This window comes from Carassius carassius, chromosome 17 (genome assembly GCF_963082965.1).
Source record: "Carassius carassius chromosome 17, fCarCar2.1, whole genome shotgun sequence".
NCBI classification, from domain to species: Eukaryota; Metazoa; Chordata; class Actinopteri; order Cypriniformes; family Cyprinidae; genus Carassius; species Carassius carassius.
This window is the reverse complement of record NC_081771.1, coordinates 28,178,408-28,203,922: the sequence shown is the minus strand read 5'-3', so window position 1 is coordinate 28,203,922 and position 25,515 is coordinate 28,178,408. Positions and strand designations below refer to the sequence as shown.

Genomic DNA, 25,515 nt, shown 5'->3' with positions numbered 1-25,515 from the left:
ACACAAGCCTGACCTTGACATAAAAAAAATTAGTTAATATGTATGTTCTGAAACAGATATCCTAAATGCACTGATAAGGACGTTATAAATCAACAAATTGCTATGAAAATGCAGGTAAGAAGCATCTGTCACTACTGATGTGTTTGTAACACCACCTAATTACTCGTATCCTGTTCAAATTAGACACATATATTGATGTAGGCTACTTAGAATTGGCTGGACATCTATTGTTTGAAAACGTATTGATCAAAGTAGGTTAGAGTCTATTACTGTCAGATGAAAATGGATTGCTTTGAAAAGTATACTAAAGATTCCAAGAAACAAGACAGACACAGAAAGCCATGGTCCAACATCTTTATTTATTTGCATTAAAAGAATATTTTGAACAGAGTGTGCTTCACTAACAACTTGATAAACAGGTGTCACAAAAACGTTATGGGGTCTGCTGTAACAGAGCCTTTTCTTTGGCATGAATCATGATGTTTTTAAAATATGATAACCAAGACAACCTATAGCTCTCATATATATTATGAAGACACTGATGCGATTAACTTCTTAAAAGATAATGCAAATAAAAATTAGGGATTACAAGCATAAGCAAAAATTAGTAAAAAAAACGTGTTATATTTTTAAAGACTCAAAAGAAGTAAAACCTCATCCCTTTTCACATCTGAAAAAGACATCCACCCAAAGCTAAAGATACACACTTAAGTTTTTGTTCAGCACTGGAATACTGAAATAAAAAATATGCTCTAATATTTGCAGAAAACAACAACATTTCTATTAAAAACACAAAAATACATTTGACATACATGTATTACTTGTATGATTTATATTATAATAAGAACCAAACTTTCAGGAAAATATACTTTTATTGCTCAAATTTTTGTCAATGCTGACCCTCAACAGCACCGTTTTATTTCCGAGTTTGCATGACAGTGACAAATTTTGCCAAAGTGTGCACAAATACTAGTTAATTGTATTTATTCTAAAATGATTAAATGGGTATTTGCCCTTGGTGTTAGTCACTTCTTACATTTCGAAACTTCAATTCAACACTCCAAACAGACTTTAACTTTTTTTTTTTTTTTTTTTTTCTCTCAGATCTCCACACTTCTCTGCCTTATTTGCATCCAGCTGGGCTGGTTGTCTCCTTCATCACTTTCAGAAATATGCTTGTAATCTAAACTGGCCTCACAGTGCCTGTTTCTCAGCCAGCATCATGCCAACGGGAGCTAAAGAAATGGTCTCTGAAAGGAGCTGTATATCAAAAGCAGGAATGTTTTCTGACTATGGTCCGAGACGTATGTGAAGCTCAGGGAAGACCAGGATCCCCCATAAAAAACTGCATTTCAGATTCAAAGCAAATGTATGTGAGCATGGTGGAAGAAAAAGGTTATCTAAATGTTCATTAGCCACTACAAAGCAAAATTCTATAATTTAGAAATTATATTTTTAGCATAGTTTAGGACAGTACACTTCCCAGGTAGCTTTCTCACATCATTTGGTCTCTGTATTAATGAGTTCACAGTATACATAGTATGACTTGATTAAAACCAAAATGTAAAATTGAGTACATTACATATTTTTGATCAACACAGAGAGTACATGGCAGTATATATGTGCTGTTTAATCTTAAAAAACTGAACCAAATTGGACCAAGATTGGAAATAATCTAGGTTGCGTGAAATCAAAATCACTTTCAGCTGTGCACAGGCTGTTCCAGAAGAGATGCACTGGATGAAAACCTACTGTTTAAAAAGTGTCCATGGGGTAGATAGAGTGCACTTGGCGACCGTTGACTCCTTTGGCTGTAAGCGATTTGTTTTCCTTTGCCAACCTTCTTAGCTGACAGGTAGGCACCACCAGAGGAAGATAGAGTGGAAGGTTAGTAACAGACTAACAGTTGGAATAGATGGACAGATAAGACTGCTTTCACATTCATTTCTTCTAAAATAGACATCTTCTGATATGGGATTTTATAGTCATACAGTTCATGAATTCTGCCTTTTGAATGGACTGCATTGTAAGTGTATACTTTGAGGACAGGTCAGATGTCTGGGTTCATGGCGGGGATGGCTGGCACTGATAAGGGACAGTGTGTTTTCTCAGTTTAGGAGGGTGTCCTGGGGCTGGAATGGAGGGTCAGGACATTACGATGTTTTTCCTACAGCAACACCCTATGCTTTGCCTGCAGCTGCAGCTTCTGCTAGAGGGCTGTCTTCACTTTCTTTTCCCTCTTTCTCCTCTCCTTTCTCTTCATCCTCTCCCTGTAAAACATTGTGGGACACTTCTATCTGGGAGGCATCCTGGGGCAGGGTCGCAGAAAGAGCATACTCCTCGCTTACATCTTCTGTGATGGACAGCTCAACCTCGGCTGTGCCATTCAGGATGTTAGGCACCTCTTCTTTCTCCATTGCTTCCACAGTTGCCTTTACTTCCTCCTGTGCTGGTGCAAGGTAGGAGTGGACCTCTCTGAAGGACAGGTCTTCAGTTGGGCTCTCAATCGGGGCCAGTTCGATGGAGGCAACAGCGCTCTCAGATTGAGCTGAGGCCTCAGCCTCTGGGTCGGCATCCCCACTGCGGTTCTTCTTGATGTTAAAGGTGAGAGGAGAGACCTTGAAAGAGGAGCTCTTGGCACTAGGGTTCTTCTGGTGGTTCGGTGTCAAACTCTTCTTGATTTTGTCACGCTGCTCTAGGGAGACAATCTTGGTGCTGAACTTGTTCATCTTCTTCTCAATATTCTGCCTGGAGAAAGCTTTCTTCAGGCTGTCCACTTTCTTCAGGCTGGAGCTCTTGATCTTCTCAGCTCGAGATTTTCCAATTCTGCTTTCACTCTCGAGGTCCAAAACAGCCAAAATTTCATCTTCATCCTCTTCTGGTCCCTGTTCCTCATCTGAGGAGAGGGCGATGGTCTGAAGGCCCTCCTCTTGAGAACGGTTAGCATCAATGGCTGGGGTCTCCTCCTCCATTTCAGGCAATGGTGCAGGTTCCTTCACAAAGACACTTGAAGGGATTTCATTTTCCTCCTGCACAAGAAAAAATGAAAAAGATCAAATCAATTTTTCAGTTCATATACAGCATTATTTTCAAACCACATATGATTGTGTATAATATACACAGTTCCGCCAATACTGCTGCTTAGAATTCATACATTTTATTATGGTAAAAGGCAATGGTTTCAGTGGTAAAAGTCAGTGCTGAAATGGCTGCCTACAAGATTTGTATTTGGTTGTCTAGACAACTGGAGTGTAAGAATGCGGATGAGACACAGAGCAGTCATGTGTTTGTGGGAGATATCTTTAATAGTTTCTACATAACATCATACTAATGTAGTGTGGATGCATGCTTTTTTTAACTGACACAAGGGGACAAGAACATCTGTTGTGAAAAAACATTGTGTGCAGACCCTCTTTTCCCTTCTGGAGACAATCATAAAGGCTGAAGAATAGTGAGACGATAGGAAGGAAGGCCAGGCATGACCCTACACAACTCCTATCAGAGTTTCCACTGAGTTTTGGAGGACAGCCAGGACAGAAAGAGAGGGAGAGCAGGGCAACTGGAAAAAGAGAGAAAGCAGGGAAGTCTGGTGTAGGGCTTTGAAAGGGAGTAGGATGAGGTTCAGGAAACATTTGGGGGTGGAGTGCAGCAATAGGGACACCTGGACAGAAGCCTTGCTTGCCCCCCACCCATCAGAATGTTCCACGGCATCTCAGAAATGCGCAGGAGAGCCTGAGAGCCTCTCTCTTAGCGATAAGACTCTAAATTCTGATACAGATGAGGTCATGTCACGCAGGAAACCTCCCAGTTAATCACTGTTTTCATACAGCACACAGACCTATATGAATACCCCTTTATTTCGGAATATGTTCTCTTAAGGGTCAGTTATGAAGGGAACATTATGCTATTTTTATGTAAACTACACTGTCGCTATTTTCTCAGTAGAAATGGCATCATGGTTATTTAAAGTGACATTCTGTTAAATGATCAGCTATGACTCTCATTTGCTCAATCAAGTTCTATTTTATTCTTTCTATCAACCACAAAATAATTGGGATATAGTAGGCAGCCAAGGATATATCTAAGCTGTCTTCAAAAAGCAAACAGATTAAGGTACCTCAGAAAAATGTTATGCAAACATTGCATTTAAAAATGCCTTGATGCTGCTTATATTGCCTGCAAAGGGCCTTAATGTTCAATATCTGCTCTTCTAACATGATAGAAAGGTTATGTTCCCCTCTGAACCCCCAGTTGTAAGTCTGGCCTCTGAAGCTCTCTGCGTGCGAGGGAATGCGGGTTTGTCCTGTCAAAATGGAGGAATAGGTTTGACCTAACAGGAGAATTTACAAAAAGGATAGATGATGACTGACGGTAATCCCCATGGATATATGCAATGCACTAAATCAGGGGAGGAATATCGCTTTTGGGATTTAGCAGATCTGCCCACCCATGAAAGAGCTTTACTTTGGACAGCAAATATGGATCAAAGGTATTGGTATGATATTGCTGGCACAGTTTGAGAATGAATGTGGCCAACTCCCTGCAAACTTTAACACAGAATTTCCATGTTCCATCAGTCTCTGATCGGAGTTACCAATTAGTTAACTTGGATGCTTAGAAACACAGCTCTGTAGAAAACAATGAGACATAACATTGGCCGGAATTGTATATTTGTATTTAGGGATCATGGAAGTAAAGAGTTGTGTGTCGTTTTGTATAGTTTCCCTCCAGCTGCTTAGAGAAACAGTCTCTTTTTGTTGTTGTGATGGGATTGCTAGAGGTGGTTTTTGGCAATGTGCAGTTTTTTTATGAACCTCCTGATTATCACAAAGAACAGATATACAAAGTCTTTTATAACAGTGATTTTGTCTGTGATATTTGGCACAGTAAATGTGCTTTTAAGCACCAACAGTTTATGAATTAGACAACAATGAATGCAATTCATTCATAGCACCAAGTCAAAATTGTAACCATAGCAAGAGCAAATAAACACAAGTTATCCTACTCCAGGCTCATATTTAGAAATACTAGTAAAACTTTGTGTAATTTTTAAACAGATTACTAAATTACCAGGTCACATTTCTCCACAAAATGAAAAGGCATGTTGCACTGTGACATTATGTTACTGTAAACATTATTAAAATTAAATCATTCTTTTCTGTCTACATATATTAAAATCATTACCATGACATGTGATTAATAATTTAGATAGTTTTCCCCAGATTACAGTAAGTAAAATACAATAAGAATAATGAATGAAATAATGAAATTGTTTCAAATTAAAGTAATGATAGTTCTTAATGTTTATTTATTTAGTTATTTGAACTTTGTGGTGGAATAAGAATATTGTGAGATAACCTTAACATTTTGTAAAACATTTTTTAGTGTTTATTTTTGTATATCTTTAGCAAAGGTTTAGAGGTAGGTTTTATGTTACAATTTACATAGGAGTCAGTGCTGTGTAGAGCTGCTACGTTGTTTGGATGCCTCTGATATTGCCCTTTGTTTATATTTGCATGTTTTCAAGTACTGTTCTCAAGACTATAGGTGGCAATCCGTAGCTCAAATTGCCAATTTGAAAGGTAGAGGAAAAAGGTGCTGAGCCACTGGACATCCCTTTGTGACCAGAAGAGTGTCTATCAGCAGTCATTAAATCACTTTTTAGATAGTACAGCAATGCCAGTAAATCACAAATCCCCACCATGTTGGAAATTCTATAACAAAGAGAGTGGAGTGTTGACATTTTGATATGTGTCTGACAGCAGCTTGCGTAATTGCACTGAACCATTTCTCTTGACTTAACCTGGTTAACCAGGTTCAGGCTTGTCCCCGGAAACTGTGCATTTTAAATGGCTTAAGATGAACAGCAAACACTAAGTTACATACACCCCTCGATTTAAGAATTTAATACAGCAGCTACAAACAGGTTAAAGATTTCCTTCTTTCGGCCTCCAGAGACACAAGTACCTAGTGTTTTCTCAGTGGGGAACCAAACAATTCATTCCATGGATTCTGCCTCTTAGGTATGAGATCTGGAAATGACTTGTAAATGACTATAACCTCCTCTGCATTGTCTTCATATTCTAGTTGTGTTCCAATTTTTTGGTTTCTTAAAATGTGTTTTTGTCCCTGCAGAGCAACATTACCTCATGTTGAGCAGCCTGTCTAATGAGACTCTAGGTTTGATTCATTTGCATACTAAACCGGTCCCTCTTGCCTTAGGCAATGTGGCGCTTATGATAGCCAAGTTGATGTATGTTTTCTCATACATGCATGTGAATATAAAAAGCTTTCACAAGGGGTAAATACAGTTTCTGTTACAGTTTATGGTTATTAAAGGAATCAATTTTTAGAGAATGTTTTAGTAAACAGTGTGAGCTTGAGTCATTGCATACAATGCATACTTTGTGCCTGCACTCTTTGTGTGTCTTTTTATTTGACCAGATGTAGTCTTAATAGACACGAAAATGCCCGCATTACTTTATGCCCACCATACTTTATGAATCTCGTCATAGTTTTAAAGTTTTTACAGACAACAAAATTTACAAAATAATATACTGGCCATATTATTTCCCTTTCAATATATAATTATAGACCGATTTATTTTAAAGCTTAAAACTTGAAAAGTCCATTCTTCATTAATTTGTTAGATCTGTTCAAATGTTTGACATATTTAGTGTATGTCCACAGATAAACTCACACAAGCACCTCTCCGTACCATGCTCTCTACTCTCATTGCTGTCTGTTTTAGCGTTATCATAGATGCTGTCCAGTTGTTTTTCAATATTCACTTCATGTTCTAAACACACTTGACATATGCGTCATCTTAAAGGACTACTTATGAAGGATTGGGGGTAAATATTTGCTCAGGAGTGGGGTGTGGAGAGTAGAGAGAGAGTTGTAAGCGTCTGAGTTTGAAAGTGTTGAAAGATGGTGGCAGATTTGAGTTCAATGGTATCTTTTTATCTTTGGCGATGCAGTGGGACCTCCAGCCCGTAATTCTCTGAAAAAGTTTAATGCTTACATTCCCCATCCTGCTGCTCATTACTCATTACTCATTCTGACAGGAAGCAGCTGTTTAACCTCATACACTCGCTTGTGTTCTCTGCTTTTACGTCAAACCTGAAGTGTACACACGTATTCATATACATTCTCTGTCTCTATCAAATACACAGGGATCTTATCAGCTGTTTGGACTCTCATTATGACGGCACCCATTCATGGCAGAGCATCCATTGGTGAAAAAGTACATGTTCAGCAAATTTTTATTTTTGGGTAATCTTACGTGACATGGTCAAAAACCACTTAAAGAAATAATGAACATTGTTTTCCTAGCAATATTGGTCTACTTTGATATATATTTAAAATATGTTCTCTCTTATATAGCTAGGCAGGTCATTTTGAACACATATACAGTAAGAGTAACTTGTACTTAAGTTTGATAGGTTTAACACTGTCTACGTGTGCCAAGAAATGTACAGTTGTGTGTATGGGTGTGTATGGGTTTCTGTGTGTTTAAGAAGTCAGGTGGAACAAAATTGCTGGAGCAGGAAAGTTTGTGAAAGCTGACTGAAAGAGGGCTTCCCTCTCTAAAAATAACCTCAACAATTGCCATGTTTACATGTACACCAACTGTGTGATAATTAACAGCAATCAGAGTAAGGAATTACATTGATTAAGATGTTTCCATGACATGAGGTAACCTCTTCAAACATGCTACTTGCCATTATTACAATTATTCGCTGAGAAATGTTCTATTGTCAGAGTTTGAGAAATGTGATTCAATCCAGTGCCTGTATAGTGCAATATAAAACTACCTACTTAACATTTTACAATGGTTTCTCTGATTATGAACACAATCGCAGTATTCTGTCATGAGCTTACTTCCAGGACATATCATATACTGAATTTTCCACTTATGTGGTAGTTTTAGTTTTAATGGTGGTTTTAACTCCAAATTATATGCTTTAATAGTTTAAAAAATGTGTTATATATACACATTATATTACATAGATAGCTCTCTGTAATACTTGATTCTGATTGGTCAGTTGTAACATTTTGCATTCTGTCATTTTTTTCCTCAGATAACATAATAATTTCAGTACTTCTTGTCCATTACTAATGTATTTATTTCCTAAGTAGTCACTGTAATAAGTGGAATAATGTGCAGTCTGTAAGTCATTATTGCAAAATAAACTCCAATGGGGTAATCAGGAGGACCCTGATGTGAATCAGAGGTCTTATATCAGCCTAATGGGTTTATTTATTACTTAACCTTTATTCTGAATGAAGAGGTTGATGAAATATCAGTGTGAAAGGGCATGGTTTTGTTGCAGTTTCCTTTGTTATTGATGTGTAGTCTGTTTCAGGGCCTGAAACAGGTTTGTCCCGGCATGTATTTCCCCATGAGTTCCCATGGCATTGTGAGTTTGTATAGTTTTTTTCCTTTATGCTGGCATTACTCCCTGTCACAGGACCCACACAATAACAGCTTTTGTCTCTTCAGTATGAGTGTGTGTGTGTGTGTGTGTGTGTGTGTGTGTGTGTGTGTGTTTGTATTTAGATAGGACCTAAGAGACAGAGTTCTGTCAGCTTTCATAACCCCATGCAAAAGGATGTCTGTTTATATAGATAATACAGTATATGTCCAGCTCAGAAAGGCCCAGCCAGTATTAACTTACAATTTGCTCAGATATTAAGAATATACTGTATTAAATGCCTTTTTCTGCTTTAATAATTTAGTATTTAGCAAATGGCGCTATCACAGGTGTGCTTTTGTGTTTTTTCTTGTATTTGTATGTGTGTGTTTCTTAGTGTGTAGATGTTCAGTATGCTTGTGCTTAGTTTTGATTTGATTGTCAAATAAGTATTTAAATGTTTTGTTTGCATTTCATTTTATTTAGTTGTGGCAGTTAAAAAAAGGGAGTGAGCACCTGCAGTCAGTTTTTAGACAACTGTCAGGATAACTACAAACATGCTTTGTGTATAAATGTACATTGGTGTTTTATATAATTTTTTAAATGTCTATTCATGCTTTTGACACTAGTTAGACTCAGTGTTTTAGTGTAATAGAGCTGGGTAAAAAATATAGGTTTTTGTTCTTTTAATCATGAATATAGTCACAAACAAATGACTTTCATGAGTCTTTTAAGTGCATCAGAAACATATAATGTGACAAGTGTAGCATGTTTCCCCAAACAAGTGATTCTTATGAGTATGTCGAACTCCTCTCACAACACATTTCACATGCTCATTCAGTATTTAACCCTGAAATGCTGGAGGTCAGACCCGAAGCTACCTACCCTCTAGGGGTGTAAATATTTGCTTGTACAATTAGTTTTTTTCTAAATTATTTTTATTTTTTTATTTCATCCCAATGCAATTTTATTTTGTTTAGTTTAACCATTTTTTTCAAAATACTTTTTTCATTACCGTGGTGTGTTTTCAGCATTTTTTGTTTTAGGAATATCAATGAGCAACAGCTATGTCGTAAATCTTAAGTTGCACTGAGCACTTTTCTCGTCTTGCATCATTTTCATCTTAGCCCCAGTGCACCAGTGGCAACTCTAACAGTAAGCTAAGTTTGGAGAGAGATAATGCCTTCTTGATGGACAATGGAAAACAAATACTCTCTTCTCTCTGCCTACAGGCCTTCTTGCTCACACTTTTTCTCCCCCTCTCTCCCTCTCTCTGGAGAGGCAAAGATAGCCTTATTAGGTGATAGTGAAGGGCTAGTAGTAAAAATATCCCATCTAGTGCTTTGCTACTCTAGATTTGGCTTTCAGCATAATGCAAATTGAAGCACTGTGCACTGAAAGTAATGAAAACTTGGAGATGTTGTGCAGTTATAACACATTCCATATGTTAAGGTTTAAGAAACACCAGGAAAATTAGTTAAATGTGTTCATTGAATGTTGCATCATGCAGAAGAATTGCAAATGGAATGATGTTTGGCTAAACCCAGGAAGTCTCCTCATAAGCTAACTTTATGAGCTCCATCCTTCTTTTCTCTTTTATGTCTGTGGTCACCAGTGTCTTGATCATAGTCTCATGGAGTTCTAATTGATTGTGGTTCTATTTATATCATTTTGAAATTGGGAGAGACTAGCTCCACTTCTGGAATGTGAGTGTTTGAGCCAGAGTTTTTGCTTATGCAAGAACAGCGTTCTCTCTACAGCTTGTAAGTCCGCCTAAGGGGAGAGCCAAGCACCCCAATCCAACAGCAGGGGAAGATAAAAGTGAAAAACACAGGCAGGGTGTGGTGAACACCTGAATGTAGCTATGGAGATGAGGAAATAAAACTGAGAATGTTAAAAGACAAACAGACTATTTGTTGACTTATGACATCACCCGAACATCTTTTTCAGTTTTTTTGTCAGGCTTGTTTATTAGTGGACAATTGTATATGAAACACTTGGTAGAAGTGACTTGAAAAAGTTGTTTGGCTCCCCTGAAGAAGTTGTTTGTTTAATGATCTGAGGATTGATTAGATCCTATCATTCCTTAGAAACAAACCCAGGCAACCCCAAGAGAGAGCAGAAGGGGGGTTTAATGAAAGAACATTAAAATAAACAAGACAAGGATTGTCCAAGAATGTTTGTGTGGGTCTGTCAGGCATGTTTGTTGGAAATGCTAAAGCTCTAGGAACATTTTGCCCGTGTAGACCACAGTCCCATCCATCTTAACTATGATACAAGACAGATCAGGAGACCACAAGAACCCCATGGCTGGATTAACACATATTCTCTTAGACTCTGACCAGACATTCCTTGACTGCTGTGAAAATGATTAGAAAATGGAAAACAAACCAAATCCCTTTCTGCAAGTACTGAGCCCAAAATCATTAGGACAAAGACGGAAATTTTTTTTCACAAAAGTTGAAAAGTGGATTTCCCTGCAAATAAACAAGGTAGGTGCCATAGCAACACACATTTTTGGCCAGCTATAACAAACAGCACTATATCTGTGACGGCAACTGTAAAAGCTACAGGGTGTTTTCACACTAGTTCATTGAAGGAAATGCACCTTCCAACCTTAGTTTAAGCACTCTCTTCGCAAGAGATGGAAAGTTGACTTTCTAAAAATGCATTTCAGTAGGCACTCTCTCATTCTCTACATCATATACTTGTTCAGTAACCACACAGCTGGGAAGAGAGGGGGGGAATGGAAGTCCTCTCTCAGCGCTCTCTGACTTTGGAATCACTGAGTCATTCAGTTGATTGTAGGTCTTGCAGTAAACAACTGCTAGCCGGTGTAGCATAGCACATTTCAGCACGGGTCTTCTAACAACAGGATACACATTATGCTGCACTGTAGCTGATCTCTGGACACACCTTCTATTCAAGGCTATTGTGCTTTAAATAATAGCTTTTGGCTAAGCTTCAAAACAAGCCTCCCCTATTGAATATCTCTCGAGCTCTCTAGCTCTCTCTTAGTTTGGAATCCTGTTGATTTTCTATATGATATATTAAGATATCTGAAATTCTATCTGATTATTTGAGATGAATACTTTGAGTCAAGTACAAAACTTGCAAGGACTTCTGCTTTCAGGTGCTCAAACAACCACAAAAAAGACAGAAATAAGACGCAACCACCCAGATCTTGCTTCCATTCCACCCCACCTCAAAATGAGCTCAAGTGACATCACACCCACTTAAGCATTGCTTTCATCTTTTCACTCTGAACTATGACCCTTCTCCCCTGCTTCAGAAATGGACCCACCCTGAGGGAGGCATTTGACCTGATCTTTTAATTTAGTCAAATGACATTTAGATTCATTGGACTCTACTCAGCTGTGTAAGACAGCAATATCCTTTATTGTTATCAGAGTTGGAGACAGTTGAATTTGGTTCAGTGCACACCGACATGCAGCAACAATCACCTGAACAATGCAATCATTCAGCGTCCTCATCTGAACACATCAAATACCCCACCGCCAACTGCTCCCCATTACACACACTGTACATTTACCTGAAAAATGAGCACTTTGAAGTTGTCTCTCTTGATCAGCTGAGCGTGATTAGCCTCCAGTTTCTTCACCTGGACGGCCTGCTTATCCATCTTGTCCTTGACCTCCTTCATGTGGACGCTGACCTTGCGACTCTTCTCCAGGAGTTTGCTGACCGTGTTGGAAGTTGAAGTGTGGCTCTTGGAGAGCTTGGTCATGTCGTTCTGGATGCCTCTCACCGCCCCCTCTATCTCGACCTGTCTCGTCTCCATCTTATGCTGGTTCTCTTGCACCGTGTCCAGCATGTTCACCAGCTTATCTAGAAGTGTCAAGACAGTGATGGCATTCACTTGACCTGTAGGTGAAGCTCCATCTCTGTGGAGAGTGCCTGTGGTGCCCCCAGCCAGAGGCCCAGGGCTGCTAGGCTCTCCACTAGAGGCGTTGGTTGCGACGGTGCCCAGATGTGAGAGGCTATGTGTGGGTGAAGACTGAGTGGGGCTGGGGCTTGGCACCACCAACTCCTGGTTCTCATGTGTGATGGCCATGCTGCTCCTTTCTGCTTGCACTCCATCTTCTCCCATTCTGAGGCTGCTCTTGGACTTGACGGATAACTTTACTTAGGAAAGTGGTCTCGTTCTTTAACTTTCTTCAACTTTAAGCGCGCTCGGCTTGCTGTACCGGATTCCCCTCCTAGTTGGTTTTAGTGCCACCACGTTCTTACAGCTTTGATTCTTGTTTACAGGCTTGGGAAGAACTTTTCAGCTTCCAGGTTCAACGTTCCCACCCCTTTTTGAAGATAGCCACACTCACTCTTTCCTCTCCCTCCCTGGTGCGATTGAAAGAGCCGTGTAGAGGCTTCCCCACAGCTTAAAAAGCCTGTCCACACCCTATGGGGGCGGAGCTTGGTTTCCATAGCAGCTAGCCTGGCCCATTGGTTAGGGAGTTATGTGTTTGCATGTGTCAAGTGCGAGTATGTGGGTGTGTACGCTGGAACATGAGCAACTCTCTCCACATGTAGAACCTCCCCCTAACTCTCTCTGGCTCCCTAGGTTTTGTTCTGTTTATATTGAAGAGAGCAATAGTATATTAAGGTTCATGTTTGAAGAATGAGCTCATTTGTGAATGAAGAGAGAGAGTGAAAGAGATACAGAAATGGAGATAGAACAACGGTGTGTGTCTTCCCCTAAAATAAAGATTTGCTAAGCAATTCTATGTTAATAGATGTGCAGAAGAATGTGTGTATATGTATTCCTGTATTTATTCTCTCTTTTTAAATGTATTTATTATATATATATTTTTTTTTACAGCTGTAGCCCTTCTATGTTTATTCTGGAAAAAATGTCACACAAACAGTTCCCAGGCCGTGTGAGTGGAGTCATTTTTCCTGCCTTCAGCTGTAACAGGAGCATGGCGAAACTTAACAGCAGAACTGGAAAACTTTGCGTTTACATTTCACTATGCAGGGAAATATTGCGAAGAGTAAAACCACTGCTAGCATGAAATCAAATATTAAATCTTAAAAAACTTCCTTGTCATTTTCTTGGGTGTTTGCCTCTTACACACGCAAACAGAATGTCTTAATTGCTCCCATTTCCTTCTTTCTGCATTGTTATACATGCCTCCATGATGTAATTTTCCCTCCTTTTTCTTTTGCAGGCTAATGACTATGGAAACTTAGGCTTCTGAGTGCGGAAAAGAGTCCATTCATGGACCACTGACCTGTACTCTGGGAATACTTCTCATACTCAGATCTATTACATAACACGTTATCATAGCATACATGAATTTTGGTTCATATTGTGTTTTCATGCAAAAGAGTTGATGGGCATGTGTGTGCTTGTATAGCGCCACGCTCACACAGCAGTAAATAACATGCTGATTTAGAACCTTTCCTCAGTTAGGAAATAGTAGTTAAACCCTGAATGTAATCATGCCTTTTAGGATTATATTAAAAGGGTGGGGATTCCTGGCTTATCAACTTTTTTATCTCCATTGTTCTCATTCCGGGGAACTCGCATCCTGATCTCTTGTTTTCTATGGGAATATCTTTAAGGCATATGGCTCAGGTTGCATTATCTTTTAGAAATGTCTTGTCGCCCCCTGGAGAAAACACTATGTAATTGCAATATCAAGTGCAGCACAATCAAGACCAGATTGTCTGGAATACTACAGCTGCTTCCTTGAAAACTCTCACAGTGAAGTGACACAAGTTCAGTATATATGAACTCCCTTTTTACTCAGTCAAAGAGTATTTGTGTTCTTGAAAGCATTTAGGAAAATACTTTGAAATCATCGCAAAATGAAATGCCAAATTGTGGTCATTTAATAATGTGGCATTGTGCAAAAACCGGGAGCTTAGGAAGTAAACAACAAAGTTACCCAACTTATGTGCGAAGAGAGGCTGGTCTTGTGTATCACCAGTTGGAGTCAGTAGTATTATTAACCAAATAACCCACATAAACTTTTAACAGATGTCAAATTTAAGAAATCTTACAGGTTAAATGCAAAGTTTATCAAAAGTGTATTGTTTTTCGAAAGCACTGAAATTACATTTTCCTGAAATCTTTGCTAGAAATGTGTACTAGGTACTGGTTTGCCTCACTTAGTATGGTTGTGGCCATGACATATGAACTTGTGGATATTTGATAACATGTTGTGTAGAGCTGTGTATAACCAGCAAAGTCACGATACAATAAAGATGCATATTAAAAATATATTTTTTATTTGTATATAATAATATATAAAAATATATTTTATATTTGAATATAACAAATGTATTCTTAATATAGTTTGTGGATATGTATTTTTTTAAACTCATGCTAATCTCATTCTCAGCCATCAAATAAACTGTAATTAGCATCTTCAATATATATATAAATATATATATATATACTTCAACAAACTTCAACGATTCGATTTGATACAGAAGTATACCGATCGATATATCAATATTTTTATATTATATATTCTATTTTAACCATCTATTAAAGGTACAAGTTGTAGGACCTGCCACGAGAGGGCGCACTACCAAAACAATAACAATCGCGTGGTTTGATGACGCTAAGAATGAGCGTGGAATGATGGGATTTGTTGTCTTCTACCCAACCGCTGGCGGCCATCAATCAGATGGAAAGATAAATTATGGATTTAACGGATGAGGTAAAGTTTTATATATGTTGTGTTTAATATCATAATTTTCAAACGTGAGTTCAGCGATTTGCACGAGTAGATTACATACAAAGTCAATGCAAAGACGCGATCAGACTATGGATCAGACGTGTCCTTGCGCGGGTCTAGAGACACGATGCCCCGCATTTGGCGTGTATGCCCCATAATACTAATCTTGTTGATTGTTATAATAGCATATGTTTTCTGTAAAGATACGAATCAAAACAACTCACCTGTCAAGTAAAACACAAGCGAGTTCGGCATCTTTCTAGTTGAAGTTTGTCGCGAAGCTCTCTCCATCTAGAAAATGCAACACTGATATTAATCTTTGCTCTTTCTCTCCTCTTGTGCCAAACTCTTCTCGGGTCGTTCGGTTGGCCCGTACGCTTATGTTTATGGGAGCTGTCCTTGTCGACAGAACCAGCGGCAGACGGTAAACAGTAATTATGTTCCATAAATAAGTAACACAATCCACCAAAAAAATTTAAGGAAGAAGAAAATAAGGAACTGCTTGAAGCAAGCTATGTCACGATCGGTGTTACAGAACACAAAGGAGAAGGAACCAATCGCAGGTAAGTCATTTATTAAAGGGTAATTCAAAAGGGGTAAACAGTCCAGGCAGGGTCAAAACCAGAATATCCAAATCCAAACATAAACAAGACACAAAGACAAGGCAAGGCAAGGCAAGATGACGGACATGAATAAACTTTCAACATTAAACAAGGACTCCGTAACACAGACTCAGACAGACCGGGTATAAATACACAGAAGGATAATGAGGGAACAGGAGACAGGTGGGGAACAATCAATTACTAAACAGGAGGAAGGTGACCAAATAAGGGAACAGACAGTTCATAAAGTGACAGACACCGTGGGAAAGGAGGACATCTAGTGGAAACCCAGGGAACACAACCCAGACACTGTGACAGTACCCCCCCTCTACGGAGCGGCTCCCAGACGCTCCACGACATGACACAAAATAGAGACCAGGAGGGAGGCGGACAGGTGGAGGCTCAGGGGGAGGGACGGAGGGCCAGAAAGGAAACATGGGAAACAGACACCAGAAGTGTAAACACAAAACAGGGAGACCAGGAGGGAGGAGGATCGGAGGAGGTCCGGGGGAGGGACGGAGGGCCAGACTACCAGAAAGGAACAGGGACAGAAATCAACACAAAAACAAAAGGAAAAAACAACATGAAGCCCCCCAGGGCGGAGCAGAAGACCACCACACCCTTGTGGTCAAGGCCAAAGTCCTCCAGGGCGGAGCAGAAGACCACCACAACCGTGTAGTCAGGGCGAGAGCCCCCCAGGGCGGAGCAGAAGACCACCACAACAGTGTGGTCAGGGCGGAAGTCCCCCAGGGCGGAGCAGAAAACCACCACAGCCATGTGGTCAGGACGAGAGGCCCCCAAGGCAGAGCAGAAGACCACCACAACCGTGTGGTCAGGATGGAAGCCCCCCAGGGCGGAGCCGAAGACCACCACGTCCTTGTGGACAAAGTCAGAGTCCTCCAGGCCGGAGCGGAAGACCCCCACAACCGTGTGGTCAGGGCGGAAGGCCCCCAGGGCGGAGCAGAAGACCACCACAGCCATGTGGTCAGGACCAGAGCCTTCCAAGGCGGAGCAGACCTCCGTGCGGCTGGACCAACGGGACGACGAAACTCTGGTAATCCCCTGGTGTCCTTACTGGATTCCAGAAGACTGGTGCTGGCCTGACATTGCTCATGAAGATCATTGGTGACTTGTATTTGCTCATGAAGATCAATGGTGACTTGCCTTTGTTCATGAAGATCACCGGTGACTTGACTCAGTCCTTGAAGATCACCGGTGACTTGACTCAGTCCTTGAAGATCACCGGTGACCAGCCTAGTCTCTGGAGGATCAGCGGTGACCAGCCCTGACTCTGGAGGATCAGCGGTGACCAGCCCTGACTCTGGAGGATCAGCGGTGACCAGCCCTGACTCTGGAGGATCAGCGGTGACCAGCCCTGACTCTGGAGGATCAGCGGTGACCAGCCCTGACTCTGGAGGATCAGCGGTGACCAGCCCTCACTCTGGAGGATCAGCGGTGACCAGCCCTCACTCTGGAGGATCAGCGGTGACCAGCCCTGACTCTGGAGGATCAGCGGTGACCAGCCCTGACTCTGGAGGATCAGCGGTGACCAGCCCTGACTCTGGAGGATCAGCGGTGACCAGCCCTGACTCTGGAGGATCAGCGGTGACCAGCCCTGACTCTGGAGGATCAGCGGTGACCAGCCCTGACTCTGGAGGATCAGCGGTGACCAGCCCTGACTCTGGAGGATCAGCGGTGACCAGCCCTGACTCTGGAGGATCAGCGGTGACCAGCCCTGACTCTGGAGGATCAGCGGTGACCAGCCCTGACTCTGGAGGATCAGCGGTGACCAGCCCTGACTCTGGAGGATCAGCGGTGACTAGCCCTGACTCTGGAGGATCAGCGGTGACTAGCCCTGACTCTGGAGAGTTCACTGGCACCTGACTCGACTCCGGAGAGTTCACTGGCACCTGACTCGACTCCGGAGAGTTCACTGGCACCTGACTCGACTCCGGAGAGTTCACTGGCACCTGACTCGACTCCGGAGAGTTCACTGGCACCTGACTCGACTCCGGAGAGTTCACTGGCACCTGACTCGACTCCGGAGAGTTCACTGGCACCTGACTCGACTCCGGAGAGTTCACTGCCACCTGACTGGACTCCGGAGGGTTCACTGGCACCTGACTGGACTCCGGAGGGTTCACTGGCACCTGACTAGACTCCGGAGGGTCAACTGGAACCTGACTCGACTCCGGAGGGTCAACTGGAACCTGACTCGACTCCGGAGGGTCAACTGAGACTCTCATCCTGTGCAGCGGCGCTGGGCAAGCAGCCATCTTGGGCCATGACTCTGGACAGGTGGCCCTCTTGTACTGTGGTGCTGGGCTGGCGGCCATCTTGTACTGTGGCGCTGGACCGGTGGCCAATTTGGGCATTGGCGCTGGGCTAGCGGCCATCTTGTGCTGTGGCGCTGGACTGACGGCCATCTTGTGCTGTGGCGCTGGACTGACGCCATCTTGTGCTGTGGCGCTAGGCTGACAGCCATCTTGGCCTGTGGCGCTGAACCGGTGGCCAATTTGGGCATTGGCGCTGGGCTGGCAGCCATCTTGTACTGTGGCGCTGGACCGGTGGCCAATCTGGGCATTGGCGCTGGGTTAGCGGCCATCTTGTGCTCTGGCGCTGGACTGACGGCCATCTTGTGCTGTGGCGCTAGGCTGACGGCCATCTTGGGCTGTGGCGCTGAACCGGTGGCCAATTTGGGCATTGGTGCTGGGCTGGCGGCCATCTTGGGCTGTGGCGCTGGAGCGGTGGCCAATTTGGGCATTGGCGCTGGGTTAGCGGCCATCTTGTGCTGTGGCGCTTGGCTGGTAGCCATCCTGGGCAGTGGTGCTGGACTGGTGGCCATTTTGGGTTGTGGCGCTTGGCTGGTAGCCATCCTGGGCAGTGGTGCTGGACTGGCGGCCATCTTGGGTTGTGGCGCTTGGCTGGTTGCCATCCTGGGCAGTGGTGCTGGGCTGACGACCACCCAGCCGGGAGAGACAGAAGTGGCTGGGGCATCCCACCGAAGCCGATGCTGCAGGTAGCGCACGAATTCCCAGAATTCCAGTGTCTCTAACTGCGCCATTTTCTCCTGAGACACTGGATCATCCAGCCCGCCATTGAAATAGTCCTTGAGGGCCGCATCGTTGTAGCCCATGCACTCGGCCAGGGACCAGAACACCTGAGCCAGGGCACCCACTTCATTGCCCTCTTGGCGGAGGGCGATCAACCGAAGGTACTTGGTTCGCCGCTCCGCCATCTTGGCTGGGGAACGGAAAAATGACATACCGCTGGTTCCTACTGTGACGGAGTCCTTCTGTCACGATCGGTGTTACAGAAAACAAAGGAGAAGGAACCAATCGCAGGTAAGTCATTTATTAAAGGGTAATCCAAAAGGTGTAAACAGTCCAGGCAGGGTCAAAACCAGAATATCCAAATCCAAACATAAACAAGACACAAAGACAAGGCAAGGCAAGGCAAGGCAAGATGACGGACATGAATAAACTTTCAACATTAAACAAGGACTCCGTAACACAGACTCGGACAGACCGGGTATAAATACACAGAAGGATAATGAGGGAACAGGAGACAGGTGGGGAACAATCAATTACTAAACAGGAGGAAGGTGACCAAATAAGGGAACAGACAGTTCATAAAGTGACAGACACCGTGGGAAAGGAGGACATCTAGTGGAAACCCAGGGAACACAACCCAGACACTGTGACAAGCTAGTGGTTTGCTGGACACTAGACACTACTTCCGCATTTGTCCACGACACTGTTGTCATGTGGTTCCTACGTCAGTAAAGGCGGTAACAAAGGGTAACTAACGTCATTGACAGGCGACTGCACTGCCCCTGTCACTGTTTAGAACGGAATTTTCTCATGATTTACAAGTAGTTGAAAACATTAGAGATATTGTTAGTAATCAGCTGGACAAAATATATAACACTTGCCTAGTGGTTTTTGGATATTTTACTGCAAATATATAACAAATTGTACCTTTAACTCACAAATGCAACCAAAATATATAACACGAACATTTATCTGAACATTGTGTAAATAAAAAATTGGAAAAACAATTCTGGCTGCTACTATGGGCTCAGTGCTAAAAAAGCTTTTTTTTTGTTTTTACAAATAACCAAATTACAAGCAATAGCAGAAAATAAACAGTACAATGAAAACACAAGTTCAATAAACAGTGCTTTTCAGGTTTTTCAGCTCAGTCTAAAATACATTTTAAGGTACGCTACAGAAATGTAATAAATGTAAAATAACTCCACACACTTCACTGTATAAATTAAATATAGATTAATGATTTTTGATTTTACAAAGGTTAAGTCAGGAGCAGTGAGCACTTGTATTTTTCTTTGACAGCGTTAAATTTATTAGTAGTTTGCTTACACTTTAAGAACAAAGCACGGATTTAATATACTGATGCACATGCCTTTTCTCTCTCAATGGTTTACGTTAAGACTTATGCCCAAACAACTTATTTACTAGGATATTCGCCGAAACGCACATTTTGCTGTAATTTCTTCATCCATGCAAGAGGCAAATAAGGTTCCTATTTATATTACAGATATTGATATTTTACACGTGGCATCGATGCATCGTATCGTCAGATATCGTATCGATGTATCGATCCATATTGATGAATCGTTACACCCCTAACCTAAAGCTCATGTGAAAGACTCTACAGAGTTGGGAATTAATCTCCACCCCTTCAATCCATATATTTTCCAGGATTTGTGATTTCACAAAGTTTGACGAATGGGATGAGACCTGGTTGAGCTGCACCAGAAAAGGCAACGAGTGTTATCACTATGTAGGAGACATGCTAGCTTTCCAAAGGCAGACGAGCTTGGTTACAATCATCCGGGTTTAAATCGCACTAAAACCGATTTGATTTTGATGCAGTATTTACACTGAAGCTTGCAGGCCGATTTGGTAAGGGGCATGACATTTCCCGACCAGGCGCCGAGTGCTGCCAATCACAACACACACTGGCCCAGCTAACCAATCACAGCACATTTCGTATTTCAGAAGGCGGGCATTCATTTGATACAGGAACTATTCGAGCTGTTCATGCCAGGCTCGGGAGAGAGGTGTTGTAATAATGTAAAATGTGAAAAAATCATGTATTTCTCAAACAACCTCTTTGTAAAAGAGCATTATAGGACCCCTTTAAAAGGTACTTTGCATGTCCAGTATGTCCTTTTGTCTTATTTAGTGTGACAGTTTACTTATTGCCATGAATGTTTTCCACAGGCGACAATATATTTTCTGTCTGTGTTTTCTGCCAATAACACAAAATCCCAATACATTATTATTATTATTATTATTATTATTATTATTATTATTTTTGATTGGTTAAAGTTAAGAGAGAATATATTGTCAGCGCTTATGCTGCCTTAAACGTTCAAACAGGTAATCAAGAAAATAAACTTTTTGCTAACATGTACTGTAGCAATAGTAGCTAATGGGCCATGCCAACTATAACAACGTTCACCCCCTTGCAATATATATATATATATATATATATATATATATATATATATATATATATAAATTATTATTTATAGCTGGTGTGTTAAATATTAAGTGCACATATGATTGATGGATTTTGTTTAATCTCAACCTAAAAATAGATTTTGCCTAGTAAGTTCCTGTGTTAAGTGTTATATTTTTATTATATTTATTATATGTTTTTATAAGCCTGAGAAAACAATGCAACAACAAGGAGACTCAAATAAATGCTTGCAGATCTGTCTTCTGATTTCAGTTAGAAAACACTTTTTGTTTATATTTATTGGCTATTTTTTTAAGTTAATTTGCAATTTAATAGATCTTGTCAAATATATACACTCACCTTAAGGATTATTAGGAACACCATACTAATACTGTGTTTGACCCCCTTTCTCCTTCAGAACTGCCTTAATTCTACGTGACATTGATTCAACAAGGTGCTGAAAGCATTCTTTAGAAATGTTGGCCCATATTGATAGGATAGCATCTTGCAGTTGATGGAGATTTGTGGGATGCACATCCAGGACACAAAGCTCCCGTTCCACCACAAAAGATGCTCTATTGGGTTGGGATCTGGTGACTGTGGGGGCCATTTTAGTACAGTGAACTCATTGTCACGTTCAAGAAACCAATTTGAAATGATTCGAGCTTTGTGACATGGTGCATTATCCTGCTGGAAGTAGCCATCAGAGGATGGGTACATGGTGGTCATAAAGGGATGGACATGGTCAGAAACAATGCTCAGGTAGGCCGTGGCATTTAAACGATGCCCAATTGGCACTAAGGGGCCTAAAGTGTGCCAAGAAACCCCCCCCCCCCACACACACCATTACACCACCACCACCAGCCTGCACAATGGTAACAAGGCATGCAGGATCCATGTTCTCATTCTGTTTATGCCAAATTCTGACTCTACCATCTGAATGTCTCAACAGAAATCGAGACTCGAGACCAGGCAACATTTTTCCAGTCTTCAACTGTCCAATTTTGGTGTGCTCTTGCAAATTGTAGACTCTTTTTCCTATTTGTAGTGGAGATGAGTGGTACCCGTTGGGGTCTTCTGCTGTTGTAGCCCATCCGCCTCAAGGTTGTGCGCGTTGTGGTTTCACAAATGCTTTGCTGCATACCTCGGTTGTAACGAGTGGTTATTTCAGTCAAAGTTGCTCTTCTATCAGCTTGAATCAGTCGGCCCATTCTCCTCTGACCTCTAGCATCAACAAGGCATTTTCGCCCACAGGACTGCCACATACTGGATGTTTTTCCCTTTTCACACCATTCTTTGTAAACCCTAGAAATGGTTGTGCGTGAAAATCCCAGTAACTGAGCAGATTGTGAATTACTCAGACCGGCCCGTCTGGCACCAACAACCATGCCATGCTCAAAATTGCTTAAATCACCTTTCTTTCCCATTCTGACATTCAGTTCAGTTTTCTTGACCATGACCACACCCCTAAATGCATTGAAGCAACTGCCATGTGATTGGTTGATTAGATAATTGCATTAATGAGAAGTTTAACAGGTGTTCCTAATAATCCTTTAGGTCAGTGTATACTGATTAGCCTTTCTTCACAACAGCGAGAGATTGCAAGATGTTTAATAGGGTTACAGATAAGTTCACAGGCATTAGATCCAGAAAGTGCTCACGGTTGAACTTTAGATGAAGAGTTCACACATGAGGAGGAGGAAGAGGAAAGCATAACCCAGACCAGAGACTAGATGCATAAAACAGAATATACTGTTTAGTACCAGACAAAACAACAACAAAACCCAAACAATAAATCTGAATTTACCTGAATAAAAACATCAATCACATTTTCTGGGTAAAAGGTAGAGTAAAACAAATTAACTGGATAAACACAGCAGAATCATATACTAAATTCCCCAAATTATACCTACAGCATTAATCTCATTTTTAAATATTTTCTATGAATAGTTTTGTAAATGGCCATTAAAACCAAACTATGGATCCATATTGAGTAGTTTTGTAACAGAAGTTGTATTGCTGTACAGTGTTTCTACAAGATTGTAGATTGTTTATAGTTTACAAAAAATAGTTTCATGAAATGTCTTTTCCACCATGGGAAATTTGTATTATGTGCATATAGTCTATTAACAATACGGTAACAATACGAAAATTCCTGTTTCATATTTCATATCTCTCCCTTTTGTAGGACACAATCAATAAATAATTAAACATATGATACAACAAATTGCCCCTTCAAAGCTTTTGACTCCTGACTTGATTATTTTATTCATTTTCTCTTTCTCTTTTGATCAAGCCTTGTGTCTAAAGTTAATCTTTGCATTTTTGATCTATCATAAAAGACTTAGTTCTGTTTGCCTTGGATTCATAATTAACAACTTTCCATCCTCTCTTGTTTTATCTCTTTCTGACCTCAACCCCATGATTCTTCCTTTACAGTTTTTCTTTCTTGAAGTCTAAACCCACCCGTTTCTCATCTCATGTCAAGCCCCAGAAGCAGACCTCCCTGCTGTCTCTGTCTGTTGAGAGTCTGCTGTACTTGTTATTGAGATTCTCTGCTGACAGCCCGACTCTGGGAAACCTATGAAGAGGGAGGGTTCCTGGTGTACCTTGCACTGCCATGAGGAAGGAAGGTGGGAATAAGTACTTACAAGAAGTCATGGAAGTAATTGATTGCCTTACGACTACAAAAGCGCCTCAAACACGCATCGTTCCACAGCCACACACAGCCCTGGTGTAGATTATTCATAACGGTGAGTGAAAAGCGCCTGTGGTAGCCAGGCTTATTTATAAGGTTTCACACTCCTTCACAGATACAAATTTGCTCATTATTTGAGGCTCTTGGCACTCTTTCTTTTGTGTTTTTATGAGAATATAAAGTTTTTTACTAAAGCCACACAATGGTCTGAATATCATAGCATTAGATTATAAAATATTAAATTAAGTAGACTTTTCCCTCAAACTTTTTCACAAAAAAATAAGTTTTCATGTTTTAAAGTATAACGCAGACAGAGTCTTTTCCAAAAATGTTCAAAATTATCGTCACAATGAACTTTTAAAACGGTTAGATATGTATATTAAAATCTGGTCATTAATTAGGACCATTCATACTATTTTAAGATGCAGAGGGATATCATCTGTGTATGGGAAATATAATTATTGGAAATATCAAACTTCAAAATCAAATTTACATATCTTTGTCCTCAAAAAATACAAACCTGATTCCAAAAAAGTTGGGGCACTGTACAAATTGTGAATAAAAACAGAATGCAATGATGTGGATGTTTAAAATTTCAATATTTTATTCAGAATACAACATAGATGACTTATAAAATATATATAAATATATATAGAATTTATCATTTTAAGGGAAAAATAAGTTGATTTTAAATTTCATGGCATCAACACATCTCAAAAAAGTTGGTACAAGGCCATGTTTACCACTGTGTGGCATCCCCTCTTCTTTTTATAACAGTCTGCAAACGTCTGGGGACTGAGGAGACAAGTTGCTCAAGTTTAGGAATAGGAATGTTGTCCCCTTCTTGTCCCCTAATACAGGCTTCTATAGTTGCTCAACTGTCTTAGGTCTTTGTTGAATCTTCCTCTTAATAATGCTCCGAATGTTTTCTATGGGTGAAAGATCTGGACTGCAGGCTGGCCATTTCAGTACCCCGATCCTTCTTCTACGCAGTCATGATGTTGTAATTGATGCAGTACGTGGTCTGGCATTGTCATGTTGGAAAATGCAAGGTCTTCCCTGAAAGAGACAACGTCTGGATGAGAGCATATGTTGTTCTAGAACTTGGATATACCTTTCAGCATTGATGGTGCCTTTCCAGATGTGTAAGCTTCCCATGCCACACACACTCATGCAACCCCATCGGAGATGCAGGCTTCTGAACTGAGCACTGATAACAAATTGGGTTGTCCTTGTCTTCTTTAGTCCGGATGACATGGCGTCCCAGTTTTCCAAAAAGAACTTCAAATTTTGATTCGTCTGACCACAGAACAGTTTTCCACTTTGTCACAGTCCATTTTAAATGAGCCTTGGCCCAGAGAAAATGCCTGAGCTTCTGGATCATGTTTAGATGTGGCTTCTTTTTTGACCTATAGAGTTTTAGCCGGCAGCGAATAGCACGGTGGATTGTGTTCACCGACAATGTTTTCTGGAAGTATTCCTCAGCCCATGTTGTGATTTCCATTACAGTAGCATTCCTGTATGTGATGCAGTGCCGTCTAAGGGTCCAAAGATCACGGGCATCCAGTATAGTTTTCCGGTCTTGACCGTTACGCACAGAG

At 41.1% G+C, this 25,515-nt stretch overlaps 1 protein-coding gene across 1 annotated transcript; it reads right to left on the bottom strand.

Annotated features, from left to right (window-relative positions):
* Nucleotides 1–1,884: 1,884 nt before the first annotated feature.
* On the bottom strand, nucleotides 1,885–12,804 carry cavin2b (caveolae associated protein 2b). Its single transcript, XM_059571590.1, has 2 exons — nucleotides 11,971–12,804; nucleotides 1,885–3,029 (listed from the first exon to the last, which is right to left on the bottom strand). The coding sequence occupies exons 1-2, from the start codon at nucleotides 12,526–12,528 to the stop codon at nucleotides 2,181–2,183; spliced, it is 1,407 nt and encodes a 468-aa protein (XP_059427573.1). The 5' UTR covers nucleotides 12,529–12,804; the 3' UTR covers nucleotides 1,885–2,180.
* Between the last annotated feature and the right edge of the window lie 12,711 nt (nucleotides 12,805–25,515).